The following is a 17,830-nucleotide window of genomic DNA, read 5'->3' as shown; positions in this document are numbered from 1 at the left end:
CAGGCAACTGAAGACAAGGTGAAGAAATAAAAAAGGAATACATTTTTTAAAAAAAATCTGATTGAGTAAAAGTGTGTCCAACAGGCTAAGATAAAAGGTAGGGAAGAGGGACTTGGGGGACGGGCGATGGAGATGTGAGAGGTGGAAGGAGGTCAAGGTGAGAGTGATAGGCTGGAGTCGGGTGGGGGCGGAGAGGTCAGGAAGAAGATTGCAGGTTAGGAATGCGATGCTGAGTTTGAGGGATTCGACTGAGACAAGGTGAGGGGAGGGGAAATGAGGAAACTGGAGAAATCTGAGTTCATCCCTTGTGGTTAGAGGGTTCCCAGGCAGAAGATGAGGTGCTCTTCCTCCAACCGTCGTGTTGTTATGGTCTGGCGATGGAGGAGTCCAAGGACCTGCATGTCCTTGGTGGAGTGGGAGGGGGAGTTAAAGTGTTGAGCCACGGGGTGGTTGGGTTGGTTGGTCTGGGTGTCCCAGAGGTGTTTTCTGAAACGTTCCGCAAGTAGATGGCCTGTCTCCCCAATATAGAGGAGGCCACATCAGATGCAGCGGATGCAATAGATGATGTGTGTGGAGGTGCAGGTGAATTTGTGGCGGATATGGAAGGATCCCTTGGGGCCTTGGAGAGAAGTAAGAGAGGAGGTGTGGGCGCAAGTTTTGCATTTCCTCTCACGAAGGACTCAAAGCCCTCCACTTCTTCCTTTCCCGCCGTACCAACCAGTACCCTTCCACTGACACCCTCCTTCGACTGACTGAACTGGTCCTCACCCTGAACAACTTCTCTTTCCAATCCTCCCACTTCCTCCCCTTGTCTCAGTCGAATCCCTCAAACTCAGCACCGCCTTCCTAACCTGCAATCTTCTTCCTGACCTCTCCGCCCCCACCCCACTCCGGCCTATCACCCTCACCTTGACCTCCTTCCACCTATCGCATCTCCATCACCCCTCCCCCAAGTCCCTCCTCCCTACCTTTTATCTTAGCCTGCTGGACACACTTTCCTCATTCCTGATGAAGGGCTTATGCCTGAAATGTCGAATTTCCTGTTCCTTGGATGCTGCCTGACCTGCTGCGCTTTTCCAGCAACACATTTTCAACTCTGATACTCCAGCATCTGCAGACGTCACTTTCTCCTCTAAAACTAATGAGCACCAATGTTTTGGAGGATGAGTTTCTGGACTGTGTTAAGGATCGTTTTCTCGAATGGTATATCAAGGAATGGACTATTGTACACCTTGTATTGTATATTGGAAAAGTCTAGATGACTAATCTGTTGTTAAAGAACTTTTGGTGATGGGTGAGCATATTCCAATAGAATATTACATTAAGTTTTTAAGTGAGGTAGTTCAATCTTAAGCCAGGGTTTAAATTTAAGCAAAGAATGCTATGAAGTCATGAGGGCCAAGTTGACTGAAGTAGATTAGGAAAATATATTAACAAATTTGATGGATAAACAATAGATAATCATTAAAGAATTATTACATAGTTTGCAGCAACTATGTATTCCATCAACACACCAAAAAAATAAGTAGCTATAGCGATAGTAGATGCATTGATGACCTTCCTTCAATATTGTGGATTCTGGAAAGGTTCCTATAAATTAAAAAGTAACAAATGTCACTCCACCATTTAAGAAGGGTGGGAGGGAGAAAATGGGGAACTACAGACTTGTTAACCCTGCATCAGTAGTAGGGAAAATGCTGGAATGTATGATATTTTCTAATTAACTGGTTCAAATATGTTATTAATATGCTTCTGGGATAAGTGGGACATTTACACTGGTCTCCAGGCTCAGAGTTAGAAACCCTACCACAAGAAACCCTACCACAATGTTTAAATCTGTTATAAAGGATCTGATAAAGGTGCACTTGGATGATAATGATCTGATTATGTAGCATGAATTTATGAATGGGAAATCATGTTCAATGAACCTGTTGTTATTTAAAGCCCCACACAAAAGTTGGTTAGCAAGATTTGAAGCACATGGGATGGAAAATATTTTACTGAGATGACTTAGGATTTATAAAAAGATAGAAAATGGAAAGCAAGATTAAATAGTAGGCTTTGATTAGTTGTGTAGCACAAGGACCAGTGCTTGGCTCCAATCGTTTACAAGATATATCAAGGTTTAGATGTGGGGACCACATGTAATATTTCCATGTTTGGGGGTCACTCCCGGCTAGGTGAGAATGTGTGTTGTCAGGAAAATGCATTGTAGCTTCTGGGAACTTTGACAGGCTCAGTGAGTGGGGGAAAGCATGGTAGATGGAATATGATGTAGAAAAACATTTGGTAAGAGGAGCAGATGTGTAGAGTGTTTCTTAAATGATAAGAGATTAGCAAGTATATATGTACAAAGGAACCTAAGTAGCCTAATCAACTAATTTATTAAAGTAATGAGCAAGGTACAACATAGAATTACAGCACAGGAACAGGCTCTTTGTTCTGCCACATCTGTGCTGACTGTGATACTATTCTGAGCTAATTCCATCTGCCTGCACATGGTCGGTATCACTCTATTCTCTGCCTCTTCATGTATCTGTCTAAATGCCTCTTTACCTTCACTATAGTATCTGCTTCTACCACCTCTCCTGGCAGAGTGTTTCAGGTGCGGGAGAGTCGACATTTCTGGCATAAGATCTTCATGTTCCTGATGAAGGGCTTTTGCCCGCAACATCGACTCTCCTGCTCCTCGGATGCTGCCTGACCTGCTATGTTTTTCTAGCGCCATACTTTTTGACTCTGACTCTCCAGCATCTGCAGTCCTCACTTTCTCCAGGTTGTTATTTAAAGCCCCACAGAAAAGTTGGTTAGCAAGATTTGAAGCACATGGGATAGAAAATATTGTACTGAGATGACTTAGGATTTATAAAAAGATAGAAAATGGAAAGCAAGAATAAATAGTAGGCTTTGATTGGTTGTGTAGCACAAGGACCAGTACTTGGCTCCAATCGTTTACAAGATATATCAAGGTTTAGATGTGGGGACCACATGTAACAATCTCTGTGTTTGAAACCAAAACTTTCTTTGCACATTGCCTTTGAACTTGCCCCTCTCACCTTAAACCTTTGCCACCTGGTATTTGACATTTCCACCCTGGGGAACACAGCCCAACTATCCACCCTATTATACCCCTCATAATTTTATATACTTCTATTAGACCACTTCTCAGCCTCCGACATTCTAGTGAAAATAATTCAAGTTTCCCCAACCTCTTTTTTTTCATATAGCTGATACAGTCCTTTTCAGGCAACATCTTTTTCTGCACCCTCTCCAAAATTTCCACATTCTTCGTATCGCGCAACAACCAGAACTGCACACAATGCTCCCACCTATAACCTGACCAAAGTCTTGTATATTTGCAATATGACTTGCCAGTGTTTATACTCAATGTCCCAAATGATGAAGGCAAGCACACTATACATCTTCTTCAACACTTTATCCACTTGTACTGCCACTTTCAGGGTGCATGGACTTGCACACCAAGGTCCACCTGTATACTAATGCTGCTAAGAATCTGGCCAATTACTGTATAATTTTCTGTTGCATTTGAGCTCCCAAAATGCATCGCCTCACATTTTCTGGTTTGAGCTCCACCTGCCATTTCTCAGCCAAATTTTCCAGCTGATCTATAATCTTCTACATCCTCTGTAATTCGTCCTCATGATTCATTATCCACCAACTTTCATGTCAGCCACAAACTTACAAACTGACCATTATTGAAAGCACGTTTGGAGTACTGTGTGCAGTCATGACCCTCTCAAGTAGGACATTTTTGCTATAGATAGAAGGTTCACTAGACTTGTTCCTGGGATGTTACACTGGAGTGAGATTGGGCAAACTGGACCTGTAATCATGAGAGTTTGGAAGCATGAGAGGTCTTAGATTCATACAGTACAGAAACAGACCCTTTGGTCCAACTCATTCATACTGACCAGGTTTCCCAAACTAAACTTGTTCCACTATGATCTCATTGTAACCTACAAGATACTTGAAAGGGTAGATGGGTCTGATGCAGATAAGACATTTCCCTGGTTGGGGAGTTCAAGCACCAGAGGTACAATTTAAAATAAGGGGAAAGCCACTTAGGACAAAGGTGAGAATTGTTTTCACTCCGAAGCTTATGAACTTTCAAACACTCCGCTCTAGAAGGCTAAAACGTGTGGTACTAGAAAAGCGCAGTCGGTCAGACAGCACATGAGGAGCAGGGCAGTCGACGTTTCGAGCATAAGCTCTTCATCAGGAATGTGCAATCTTGATGAAGAAATTATGCTTGAAACGTCGACTCTCCTGCTTCTCGGATGCTGCCCAACCGGTTGTGCTTTTCCAGCGCCACACGTTTTGACTCTGATCGCCAGCAAGTATTTAAGGCTATGGATGGTGAGAAGGGAAGAGTAGAAGTAAAGGGCTGATGATTTCACTCTTGACCAAGAAAAGGAAATGTCATGATGTGGGGGGATGGAGCAGTGTTTTGAGGTATTTTCTGAACAATTGAACTACACAACACTTAAATTGCAGGGTTGGGGGGGATGGATGGGGGGAGGTTAGCTGTGGTTGAGTGGTTTGTGAGTAAGCTATTGCTGATGATTATTTTTATAAAATGAGCTTGAATTCCCCTTGGAAGTATGTACACAAAGTCATGGATCACCACTGGACAGAATCTTTTTGTTTAAATGCAATCTACCTTAGGCTATAATTAACCTGACCATTCCTGCAGAGCTGCTGAGAGTGTGGTGTGTTTCTGATTCCTCAAGCATAACTAAAGCTTTATACTTCCGAAATCTGCTTGCACTACCTTTTAGTTTCATTTGGCTTGAGTGCTTCATACATAGCTGACAAGAAGTGTATTTATCTGAGAGTGGAATTGAACTGAGATAAGTCGCTCAGGAGGAAGAGAAATGAAGAAATTAATATTGCTGGTTTTTGGACATAGCCTCATGAGCAATTTTAATGTTGAGTAAGTTTACAAAAACCTTTTGGTTTAATTATTTTTCCCTGCACTGGGACTGGTCGCAAAGGTGACCTGATCCAAGGAGGTGAGTTGCAATGTTAAAAATGATATTGAGATGGTCAGGTTTGAAATTTCACAGCAGCTGGGCAGGTTTCTCTAAGTATCAGGGAAGCTGGAAGCTCCCCTGCAATAGTTTTGGAGGTAAGCACATTCGTCTTTACCTGCAAGAACCTGGTGTCGGCGTGAGCAATCTTTACAATATCTATACCATAACAGCCTCCAGCACAGTGCCTGACCTCCTCCAAACAATGGCAACCCCTTCACCACATCAAGTTTCAGTAATTTTGTGCTTTGTGACATAGCTGCTGAAATTATTTTGGCATTTTTCAGTCAAAACTGCAGATAATGAAGAAACTTTGGAGAATACTTTCTGTTCTTGACTACAGCATACTTTGGTTTATGATTGTTAATGATGAGGCCTCAATACTAATGTCTGATTTGTGACACTTAAGGCCACAAGTCACCATCAGTTATATTATCCTTTCACCTTTTGTTTAGTCTGGCTCTTTGTGCAGCAGTTCCATTGATGATGTTTACATTAATTTCACATTTGAGCAATAGAGTCCACCTACTCTCAAACATCTCTTTTATGCAAAAAATGTGTGTGAGCTTGTGAGCCCACAGCTAACCAACCCTATTGACCAGACTTATTTACAGAGAATTCCTATACCTAACAGTATTCCTAATTTAAACCTCATTACATTCCACCTTAGTCTGACCACATCTAATACTCCCCACTCTCAGGCTACCAGTCCCCCCATATTCTTTGTTTTTATCATATTAGAAAGGCACAATGACTGCAGATGCTGGAAACCAGAGTCTAGATTAGAGTGGCACTGGAAAAGCACAGCAGTTCAGGCAGCATCCGAGAGCAGGAAAATCGACGTTTCGGACAAAAGCCCTTCATCAGGAATACAGGCAGAGTGCCTGAAGGGTGGAGAGATAAATGAGAGGTGGGTGGGGGAGGGGAGAAAGTAGCATAGAGTACAATGGGTGAGTGGGGGAGGGGATGAAGGTGTTAGGTTAGGGAGGAGGGTGGAGTGGATGGGTGGAAAGGAAGATAGGCAGGTAGGACAAGTCATGGGGACAGTGCTGAGCTGGACGTTTCGAAAAGGGGTGAGGTGGGGGAAGGGGAAATTAGGAAACTGGTGAAGTCCACATTGAGACCCTGGGGTTGAAGTGTTCCGAGGCGGAAGATGAGGCGTTCTTCCTCCAGGCAGCTGGTGGTGAGCGAGCGGCGGTGAAGGCGGCCCAGGACCTCCATGTCCTTGGCAGAGTGGGAGGGGGAGTTGAAATGTTGGGCCACAGGGCGGTGTGGTTGATTGGTGCAGGTGTCCTAGAGATGTTCCCTAAAGTGCTCTGCTAGGGAGCATCCAGTCTCCCCAATGTAGAGGAGGCCGCATTGGGAGCAACGGATACAATAAATGATATTGCAGGTAAAACTTTGATTGATGTGGTAGGCTCCTTTGGGGCCTTGGATGGAGGTGAGGGAGGAGGTGTGGGCATAGATTTTGCAGTTCCTGCAATGGCAAGGGAAGGTGCCAAGACGGGAGGGTGGGTTGTAGGGGGGTGTGTGGACCTGACCAGATAGTCACAGAGGGAACGGTCTTTGCAGAAGGCCGAAAGGGGTAGGGAGGGAAATATATCCCTGGTAGTGGGGTCCGTTTGGAGGTGGCGGAAATGTCGGCGGATGATTTGGTTTATGCGAAGGTTGCTAGGGTGGAAGGTGAGTGCTAGGGTGGAAGGTGAACACCAGGGGGGTTCTGACCTTGTTACGGTTGGAGGGGTGGGGTCTGAGGGCGGAGATGTGGGATGTGGACGAGATGTGTTGAAGGACATCTTTAACCACGTGGGAAGGGAAATTGCAGTCTCTAAAGAAGGAGGCCATCTGGTGTGTTGTGTGGTGAAACTGGTTAGGAGCAGATACGGCGGAGCCGGAGGAATTAGGAATACGGGCTGGCATTTTTGCAGGAGGTAGGGTGGGAAGAGGTGTAATCCAGGTAGCTGTGGGAGTCGGTGGGTTTGTAAAAAATGTCAGTGTCAAGTCGGTCGTCATTAATGGAGATGGAGAGGTCGAGAAGGGGAGGGAGGTGTCAGAATGGTCCAGGTAAATTTAAGGTCAGGGTGGATTGTGTTGGTGAAGTTGATGAATTGCTCAACCTCCTCGGGGGAGCACGAGGTAGCGCCAATGCAGTCATCAATGTAGTGGAGGAAGAGGTAGGGAGTGGTGCCAGTGTAATTACGGAAGATGGACTGTTCTACGTAGCCAGCAAAGAGACAGGCGTAGCTGGGGCCCATACGGGTGCTCACATTGATGCCCTGGGGTTGAAGTGTTCCGATATGGACTTCAACAGTTTCCTCATTTCCCCTTCCCCACCTCACCCCAGCTCCAAACTTCTAGCTCAGCACTGTCCCCATGACTTGTCCTACCTGCCTTTCTTCCTTTCCATCTATCCACTCCACCCTCTCCCCGAACCTAAAACCTTCATCCCCTTCCCCACTCACCTATTGTACTCTATGCTACTTTCTCCCCACCCCCACCATCCTCTCACTTATCTCTCCACTCTTCAGGCTCTTTGCCTGTATTCCTGATGAAGGGTTTTTGCCCGAAACGTCAATTTTCCTGCTCGTCGGATGCAGCCTGAACTGCTGTGGTTTTCCAACAACACTCTAATCTAGAATCTGGTTTCCAGCATCTGCAGTCATTGTTTTTACTTTTATCTTCCTATAACCATACTCACTTGCACGTGGTACTAGGGTAATCCCAAGTGGTCCTGCTTATTAGTTTATCTTATGGTTCCTTAAACTATGTTTTCTGTAGCAGATTGCATCCCTTGTTTTATCTTTTCATTGGTACTGGTATGGATCCTGACTACAGACAATCCCCCCGCCCCCTGCAGAGTGCTCCGCAGTTGCTCAGTGACATTCTGAATGGTGGCACCAGGGATGTAATATACCATCCTAGATTCATGTATGCAGGCACAAATCTAATGAATTGCTTATCATATTGCTTTCCTACACTCTGTATATCTGACTAGCTATAGAGTTGACCCTGGCTATACACCAAGAGGTACCGTCATACTCCCCAGTATTCAGAACTGAATACCTGTTGAAAATGTGGTGCACTTGGGGATCTTCTGCAATTCTTGTCTAGCCATTTTTAACTATCTGATTGTCACCCATTCCCTCATTTACTGCATACTGTTAACCCTGCAGGCTGACTACATTTATAAGTATGCTTACCACAAAACTCTTAACCTCATGGATGCACCACAAGGGCACAAAATGCTGCTCATGCTCCAAAACCAAATGCTTGAGCTGCTATAGTTGATGAATGTTCCTACATATTTGGTTATACAGGAAATGAGACATATCCTGGAGTTCCCACATGGAAAAGGGTGTGTACCTTGTGGTTCTGAGCTGTCCTGTTGTGCATCTGTTTATCAGGTTATTAAATTTGCTATTTACTAAAAACTCATCTGAGAATCAGGCTACTGAGAATCATATAATCCCTACAGTGTGGAAACAGGCCATTCGGCCCAAACTGGTCTTCCGAAGAACATCCCATCCAGACCCATTCCCCGACAATTCCCCTGACTATTGCACCTAACCTACACATCCCTGAACACTATGGCAATTTAGCATAGCCAATTCACCTAACCTGCATATCTTTGGACTGTGGGAGGAAACTGGAGCACCCGGAGGTAACCTGTGCAGACCCAGAGAGAATGTGCAAACTCCACACAGGCGGTGGCCCAAGGCTAGAATTGAACCTGGGACCCTGTGAGACAGCAGTGCTAATAGATACACTGAAATTATTTTGCTTAACACTTTTCATAGATTATCAAGATGTTCTTATGAATTGTCGTGATGTGTGGCATGGTTTGACAAATTGCATTCTTATTAGCAATGCAAATATATAACAAGCTGCACATATGCGCAGTTGCTTCAATAACAATGTGTTGGAGTGCTCATCACTTTATTATGTTGTATATAAAAGTATTCACTGGCTTTTATTATTTCAGTAAGTTCGGAAGCCATGATGATCCATAAATTAACTGATTTGCTGTAAACACTTTTCTCATCATTTATTGATTTAGTGTGCATGCTGATATATTTGTTCACTTTTGCATTAATTTTATGTACTGATTGAATGATTGCTAATGCAGTCAATTTCTGAATCAATGGTGCTACCTTAGCCTTGCTGCCACATTTCAGAACATTTCATTTATGTCCATGCTAGGTGATTATATTCTATGATCTGTATCTCATGTCAAAAAATTTGCTGTATCCTTTCAACTTCAGCAGTTCATCCTGTTCTCTTAATTTTTGGTGTGTATGGTATTGGAGTGTGGGGAAGAGATGAGCAATTATTCTACTCAGCAAGTTGTTTTGATTTAGAAAGTAGAGTTGCAGGTAGATAAGATAGTGAAGAAGGCATTTCGTATGCTTTCCTTTATTGGTCAGAGTATTGAGTACAGGAATTGGGAGGTCATGTTGCAGCTGCACAGGACATTGGTAAGGCCACTTTTTGAATATTGCATGCAATTCTGGTCTCCTTCCTGTTGGAAGGATGTTGTGAAACTTGAAAGGGTTCAGAAAAGATTTCCAAGGCTGTTGCCAGTGTTGGAGGATTTGAGCTATGGGAGAAGTTGAGTAGACTAGGGCTGTTTTCCTTGAAGCGTCGGAGACTGAGGGGTGACTTTTCTTGAGGTTTATAGGATCATGAGGGGCATGAATAGGATAAATAGACAAAGTATTTTCTGGTGGAGTCCAGAGCTAGAGGGTATAGGTTTAGGGGGGGGAGGGGAAAGATATAAAAGAGACCTAAGGGACAACTTTTGCACGCAGAGAGTAGTCGTGTGTGGAATGAGCTGCCAGAGGAAGTGGTAGAGGCTGGTACAGTTGCAACATTTAAAAGTCATCTAGATGGGTACATGAATGGGAAGGGTTTGGAGGAATATGGGCTGTGTGCTGGCAAGTGGGACTAGATTGGGTTGGGATATCTTGTCGGCATGGGCAGGTTGGACTGAAGGGTCTGTCTCTGTGCTATACATCTCCATGACTCGAGAATGCTCTTCCTGAAAAGGTGGTGGAACTAGATTTAATTGTAGCTTTCAGAAGGCTAGAAATACACATCCCAGGGCTATGAGGAAATAGGAGGAGAGTGGGGACTGATTGGTCATTCTTTCAGAGAGATATGATGAACTGGTTGATCTCTTTCTCTGCTGACAGATTCCACGATCTTGAACTGATATTGTTGTCCATTGTTGCAAAACACCTATTTTATCTTTGGGTGTAGAGTGGACAGTTTGCAAGAATTGCAGATCTTGACTCTCTCCAGTAAAGTTCCCCCTTATTTCCTCCATCTGTGTGTGGAATATATTTTAATATGTGCATTCAATATCAAGGTGATGTGCAGGTGTGTACCACCTACAGAAGCAACAACAATCCATACAGTGTAAGTACTTCTAAAAATTTGCCAGTGCATAGATCACAAAAAGTTAACATCTAAGTTCAGCAGGCATTGGGAAGGCAAATGGAATGTTGGACTTTATTTCAAAGGGAGTGGAGTATAAAAGTAGGGAGGTTTTGCTAAAAATGTACAAGGCACCACTTAGACCACAGCTGGAATACTGTGAGCGCCTTGTCGAAGGAATGATCTACTGGCATTGGAGGCAATACAGAGAAGGTTTGCGAGATTGATTCCAGATATGGAGAGACTGTCTTATGAGGAGAAATTGAGTAGATTGGGACTTTAATCATTGGAATTTAGAAATCTGAGAGGTGGCCTTATTGAAACATTCAAGATTCTTAGAGGACCTGACCGGGATTTCTTTCTATTCAGTCATGGGACATGGGCATTGCTGGCTGGCCAGCATTATAACCTGTCCTAGGTGCCTTTGATGAGACATTGTAGCAATCGATGCAACTGAGTGGCCTACTTGGCCATTTGAAAGGGCAGTCGAGAGTCAACAACGTTGCAGTGGGTCTGGAGTCACATGTAGGCCAGATCGGGTGAGGATGGCAGGTTTCCTTCCCTGACAGACGTTGGTAAACCAGATGGATTTTCCCAAAGTCAACAATGGTTTCATGGTCATCAGTAGATTTTTAATTACAGATATTTTTGTGTTCACATTCCACCATCTGCTACAGCAGAATTCAAAGTCAGGTCTCCAGAACATTCGCTGAGTTTCTGGATTAATAGTCCAGCAATAATACCACAAGGAGAAAGCGAGGACTGCAGATGCTGAACAGTCAGAGTCAATAAAGTGTGGTGCTGGAAAAAGCTCAGAAGGTCAGGCAACATCTAAGGAGCAAGAGAGTCAACGTTTTGGTCCTGACTAAGACTTCTCCCCAAAACATTGATTCTCCTGCTCCTTGGATGCTGCCTGACCTGCTGTGTTTTTTCCAATGCCACACTTTATCGACAACAATACCATAAAGCCATCACCTCCCCAAGCTAGATGGAGAGAGGTGATTCATCTTATGGGAGAGTCTGGAACTAAAGGACATAATCTCAGAAAAAGAGGTCATTTAAGATACAGGAGGATGAATTTCTTTTCTTGGAGGTAGTTATGGAGAAAAAACAGGTAAGTGGAATTGAGGATTAACAGGATGAGTTACAATCTCATTGATTGCTGGAGCAGACTTTGATGGGCCGAATGGCCTCCTCTGTCTTTATAACATATGTAAGTAAGAAGTTGAATAAGCATTATAATTTTAAATTTACACCTTGACATTTGGTTTCCCAACATCTAGACCTTAAGTTCAGTATCATAAGTAAGACAGGGACCTAAAGGACAACATTTTCATACAGAGGGTGGTGTGTGTATGGAAGATGCTGCCAGAGGAAATGGTGGAGGCTGGTACAATTACAACATTTAAAAGGCATCTGGATGGATATATGAATTGAAAGGGTTTAGATGGATATGGGCCTAATGCTGGCAAATGGGACTAGATTAGGTTAGGATATCTGGTCGGCATGGATGAATTGGATCAAAGGGTCTGTTTCTGTGACTCTATGACTCTAATACCATGTGTGAGAAATGCAGTTGTTAGTTTTTATAGTGTAACTTGTCATTTATGGAGGAAAAGTTGAATTGGCAGCAATTGATCAAGGCAAGGTTCTTTTATTTCAATTTGAGAAGTTTAGAATAGAAGGAGCTAAGGAAGCTTGCCTTTTGAATTAAGAAAAAATGTGGAAAAGACGATTTAAAAAAAAATTCAGCTGCTTAGAGTTTAATCAGCTGCTTAATTTTAAAATTGCTATGGATATTGAGAAAAGTAGCTCAGTCATTTTTCACATGAATAAACACATCAACACTTAACTGGTGAAGTGGTGAGAAATGGGAGGGGCAAGTCATACATATATCTGTAGTCACTCTTCTGATATACCTGGCACTTATTGTTTCTTATCTTCAGCTTGTCACCTTTCTCAACTTCCACCCTTCTCCATTTCATAATCTACTACTTGCTATGTTCTACTTCCATCACTCTCCACCTCTCACTCGCCACCCCTCTGCTAACCTACAACCCACTGTCTCCATCCTTAACCTACAACTCCTTTTCACCCACTGCCTTCACTTGCAACCTCTCACTCACCACCTCGCTCTCTGATCTACCATTCGCAGATTCCTTCTGAGACCCTCCCCTTTGCTACATCTCTCTCTCCAACCCTTCCTCCCCCTTGCTGCCTCCCTTTGCTGAATCCTCCCTTTGCTGAATCCTCCCTTTGCTGAATCCTCCCTTTGCTGAATCCTCCCTTTGCTGAATCCTCCCTTTCCTGAATCCTCACTTTGCTGAATCCTCACTTTGCTGAATCCTCACTTTGCTGAATCCTCCCTTTGCTGAATCCTCACTTTGCTGAATCCTCCCTTTCCTGAATCCTCACTTTGCTGAATGCCACTCTTTGTGGGCAATGGAGTTAATTTGCCAATTGTATCTGCCTGTTGGAAAAATTGGAATTTTCCCAGGTTCTGGCGATAATGTGCGAAAATGGGTTTCTTATAAGGCAATGACACACCCTGGAAGGACCATGCCCACAGGGTACTATCACATTCAGGTCAAACAATTAAGAATAATGACTGCGTGATGCATGAGAAAAGAGTCAAAAGTAAAATCTTCATTCCTGTTCTTTCAATATTTATAACAGTTTGGATAAATAAAAATTCTGAAGTGTTCTGATGTTTACACCAGGGTACAGGAGCTGTTTATGAAGTGCTTTGATGCTCATCTCAAATTGTAACTGGAATCAGTCAGTCAGGTTTGAATCGTGATGAACGACCACTTGTTTGGATGATCGTAGATTGGAGCTCAACATTTGGAGATTTTATTTTATAATAAAATGAGGTCTGCAGCTGCTGGAAATCAAAGTCGAAAAGGATGGCGCTGGGAAAGCACAGCAGGTCACACAGCATCCGAGGAACAGGAGAATCAATGCTTCAGGCATAAGCCCTTCATCAGGAATGTGGGAAGAAAGGGGGCTGAGAGATAAATAGGAGGGAGTGTGGGACTGAGGGGAAGGTAGCTGGGAAGGCGTTAAGTACATATTGGTGGGGGAGTGGAGGGTGGAACAGATAATTGGGAAGGAAGATGGACAGGTGAGACAGTGCCGAGTTGGAGGGTTGTGTCTGGGATGAGATGGGGGTAGGGGAGATGAGGAAACTGATGAAATTGATGTTAATGCCATTGGTTTAAGGGTCCCAAGGTGGAAAATGAGGCGTACTTCCTTCAGGCGTCAGTGGAGGATTTGGCAGTGGAGGAGGCCCAGGACTTGCATGACCATGGCAGAGTAGGAGGGGGTGTTGAAGTGGTTGGCCACAGGGTGGTGGCGTTGTTTGATGTGTGTGTCCCAGAGCTGATCCCTGAAACATTCCACAAGTTGGTGTCCTGTCTCCCCAATGTAGAGGAGACCACACCGAGAGCAACGGACGCAGTAGAGGAGGTGTTTGGATGTGCAGGAAAATCTATGCCAGATGTGGAGGGATCCTTTGGGGTTTTGGACAGGGGTGAGGGGAGAGAAGTGGGTGCAGGTTTTACACCTCTTGCGTTGGCAAGGGAAGGTGCCAGGAGTGGAGAGTGGGTTGATGGATGGTGGCGTGGACCTAACAAAGGAGTCACTGTCTGCACTGGGGAGACAGGACGCCAACCAACAAAACATGTCAGAGAACATCTCTGGGACACACTCACCAAACAGCTCCATTGCCCTGTGGCCAACCACTTCAGCTCCCCCTCCACTCCGCCAAGGACATGCAAGTCCTGGGTCACCTCCATCAGCAAATCCTGTCACCCGACGTCTGGAGGAAGAACAGCTCATCTTCCACCTTGGGCCCTTCCAACCACATATCGTCATCAATGTCAGTTTCACCAGTTTCCTCATCCTTCTCACCTCCCCCACCCCCCACCCCCCTCCTATTTATCTCTCAGCCCCCTTCTCTTCCACATCCCTGATGAAAGACTTACGCCAAAAGCATCAACTCTCCTGCTCCTTGGATGTTGCCTGACCTGCTGTGTTTTTCTAGGAGAAAGTGAGGACTGCAGATGCTGGAGGTCAGAGCTGAAAATGTGTTGCTGGAAAAGCGCAGCAGGTCAGGCATAATCTTCCTGAAGAAGGGCTCATGCCCGAAACGTCGATTCTCCTGTTGCTTGGATGCTGCCTGACCTGCTGCGCTTTTCCACCAACACATTTTCAGCAGCTGCTGTGTTTTTCCACTGCCACACTTTTCAAAACTTTATTTTCGCATGAAAAGTTTCTGATCTCTTGCACAGGGATGACAACCCCTGTCGGAAGAAGACATTCTCAATATAATCTAAATAAAAGATTTTGGAGAGAGAGGGGAGAATATTAAAAACATTTGCATTTGAGAAAATATTGTACCTTAATTGGGGAAGTGGAAAAAAACCTTTTTAAACTGTAAATCAAAGGTTTTGGTTAGGGAAATAAGTGTAATAATGTAATAAATTAGACCATACGAGCAGAAATTAGGCTATTTAGCCCATCTAGTTTGATCCGCCATTCAATCATGACTGATAAGTTTTTCATCTTAAAAATGTGTTGCTGGAAAAGCGCAGCAGGTCAGGCAGCATCAAAGGAGCAGGAGAATCGACGTTTCAGGCATAAGCCCTCCTTCAGGCTTATGCCCGAAACGCCAATTCTCCTGCTCCTTTGATGCTGCCTGACCTGCGCTTTTCCAGCAACACATTAAGCTCTGATCTCCAGCATCTGCAGTCCTCACTTTCTCCTGATAAGTTTCTCATCCCCATTCTCCCATTTCCTCCTCATAACCTTTGGTCCCCTTGACAATCAAGAACCTATCTATCTCCATCTTAAACATACTCAATAACATAGCCTCCACAGCCTTCTATGGCAGTGAATTCCATAGATTTACCACTTTCTGGCTAAAGAAGTTTCTTCTTATCTCCATTCTAAAAAGCCTTCCTTTTACTGTAAAGATGTGCCCTTGGGTCCTAGCCTTTCATACAAATGAAAACATCTGCCCAGCATCCACGCTGCCCAGACCATTCAGTGTTCTGTAAGTTTCAATTAGATTCCTCCTCATCCTTCTAAATTCCATCAAGTTTAGACCCAGAGTCCTCGAACGTTCCTCGTACGTTAAGTTTTCATTCCTGGGACTATTCTTGTGAACCTCCTCTGAACTCCCTCCAGCGGCAGTGCATCTTTCCTGAGAATATGAGGCCCAACACTGCACACAATATTCTCAAATGTGGTCTGATCAGAACATGTAGAACTTCAGAAGTACATCTCTGCTTTTATATTCAATTCCTATCAAAAAAAATGCCAACTTGCATTTGCCTTCCTGACTGCTGACTCAGCCTGTAAGTTTACCTTGAGCGAATCCTGGATAGAACTCTCAGGTCTGTTTGCATCTTCAAGCTTTGTAAAGTGTTTGGGTTACAAGTGCTGTAATGCAAGGCTATACTCTTTGCCATTGATAGTGTGAATAATATTGTGTGAATAACCTTGTTTGATTTTTGATTAATCACTTAAGTAAATCGGTTAATTGCACTATAGCTCCTGATTCCTCTATAAAATTGGGTCTGATGTACACAAAAAAACTTCTCCTCACATCGCAGACATTAAAGATCTTCACCACGTCTCAAATAAGCACTGTGCTCTGTAATAGCATCCAACTGATCCAGGAGCCACTACAGGAAATCTTTTGGTTTTCAGTTGTAACTAATGGGAAAAAGAGGTATACAATGTATGACAGTGAAATTCTTCCTTCTCATTTTGTGCTTTCCATCACAATATGAATTGATACACTGCAAATGATAAGAATGGGATGGCTCACATGCTAACTGGAACAACAGGCAGTCTAAGCTTTCCTAATGATTTGCTTTTAAAATCTTTAATTTCATTTTATGTGACCAGTTACTGAATGTATAGCTAATGCTGTACTTCTTGTTTCCTTTAACTGCAGAAATACCGCAACTCTTCATTAGGTGATGAAGAATTCATCTATGAACATGCAGGAGGGTAAGGCATTTGGAATCTCCAAAGGGATCAATAGATTTGAAAATGAATGTTATGGGAATATCTGGATGCCATGTTCAGTAAGAATTTTAGATCCTATTTGTTAATTCTCTGGTGCAGTGCATTATATGGCTTGATGTTTCTGCCCTGTTTCTACAAGCATCAGATGAGGTTCAAGCTTGGATGAAATGCTCTGTCTCCTTGGCTGAGGTAACCTAGTCCAGTGGGTATGTGGCCTAGATGTTTGGTTAAATACTGAGGGGAGACAGGATTGTAATTGTAATGTCACTGCATTAGCAATCCAGAGGCCTGGGCTAGTGTTCTAGAAATACAAGATGAAATTCACCCATGGAAGCTGGTGAGATTTGTTGTGTTGTGGCAAAAATTCCAGACTGGACATGCCCGTACCTTTTAAGACAGTTACATGGTATGTGTCGATCTGGTATATAGATATCCACCTCGCCTCACTCGCTCACACTTTCTCTCTGTAATGTAGTCAATGTAGTGTCTTTGCTTAGTCAGCTGTATCTGTGTAGTGTACAGTACCATCAGTAAGCACAGAATCCAGACTCTGGTTAAGTCATGTGATATTGTAGCTGGGTTAACAGTCTTGTTAATAAACTTCAAGGCATCTGTCTCAACAAGAACCTAACTCTTCGTGGTACATGGTTCTGTTCCAAGTTACATGGGCTAACATACAGAAAGCGACAGTGCATTAGAAATTCAATTCAATTAATAAAGATATCTTGATGTAAAAGCTCATTTTGTTCACTACTGCCATTTTAGGGAAAGTATACTGCAGAAATGTGAGTTCAGACCCATAGCCATGTGTGCTGTAGCTCTTTTCTGCCTTTTCTTTTTCTGGTCCATTCTTGATATGAAGGGCTTATCTTAGGAAGAAACAAGTTAGGCCTCTACTTATTGAAGCTCAGAGGATTGGGAGAGAAGTAATTGTAGTAAAACATAAGATCTTCAGGTCACTGAACAGGATGGATACTGACAGGGTGTTCCCTCTGTGTGACAGTCTAAATCTAGGGGGCAGAGTCTTATTTTTAAATCAGATGGGGATTAATTCTCTCTGAAGGGGTTGTTAGAGTGGAGTATTCTCTTTCCTAGAAGGTAGAACCTTCCCAACTGCCCTGTTGGGAAACTCAAAAGCCACTCCATTCAAGTGACAACAAATGCTGGCCTTGCCAGCAATGCCCCACATGAATAGAAATAACTAGATATATGTGTAGTATTAATGGGTGTCTAGTGTTGAAAGGTGATATCTCAGATAGGAGTTAATGGCTTCAAGAAAGGAAATGTAACAGGAAACAAATTGA

The 17,830-nt window shown here is 43.6% G+C and overlaps 1 protein-coding gene across 2 annotated transcripts in view; it reads left to right on the top strand.

Moving 5' to 3' along the window:
- grhl2b (grainyhead-like transcription factor 2b) overlaps positions 1-17,830 on the top strand; it is a 153,088-nt gene that overhangs the window by 35,265 nt on the left and 99,993 nt on the right. For both annotated transcript variants that reach the window (XM_060823263.1, XM_060823264.1), the window contains one exon: positions 16,453-16,508. In XM_060823263.1, coding sequence (XP_060679246.1) covers positions 16,453-16,508 — 56 coding nt within the window. The remainder of the gene's footprint in view (positions 1-16,452; positions 16,509-17,830) is intronic.

The sequence above is a fragment of the Hemiscyllium ocellatum genome, chromosome 4 (genome assembly GCF_020745735.1).
Source record: "Hemiscyllium ocellatum isolate sHemOce1 chromosome 4, sHemOce1.pat.X.cur, whole genome shotgun sequence".
Classification (NCBI taxonomy): Eukaryota; Metazoa; Chordata; class Chondrichthyes; order Orectolobiformes; family Hemiscylliidae; genus Hemiscyllium; species Hemiscyllium ocellatum.
Note: the sequence above shows the minus strand (reverse complement) of the source record. Positions and strands in the feature narration are given on the sequence as shown.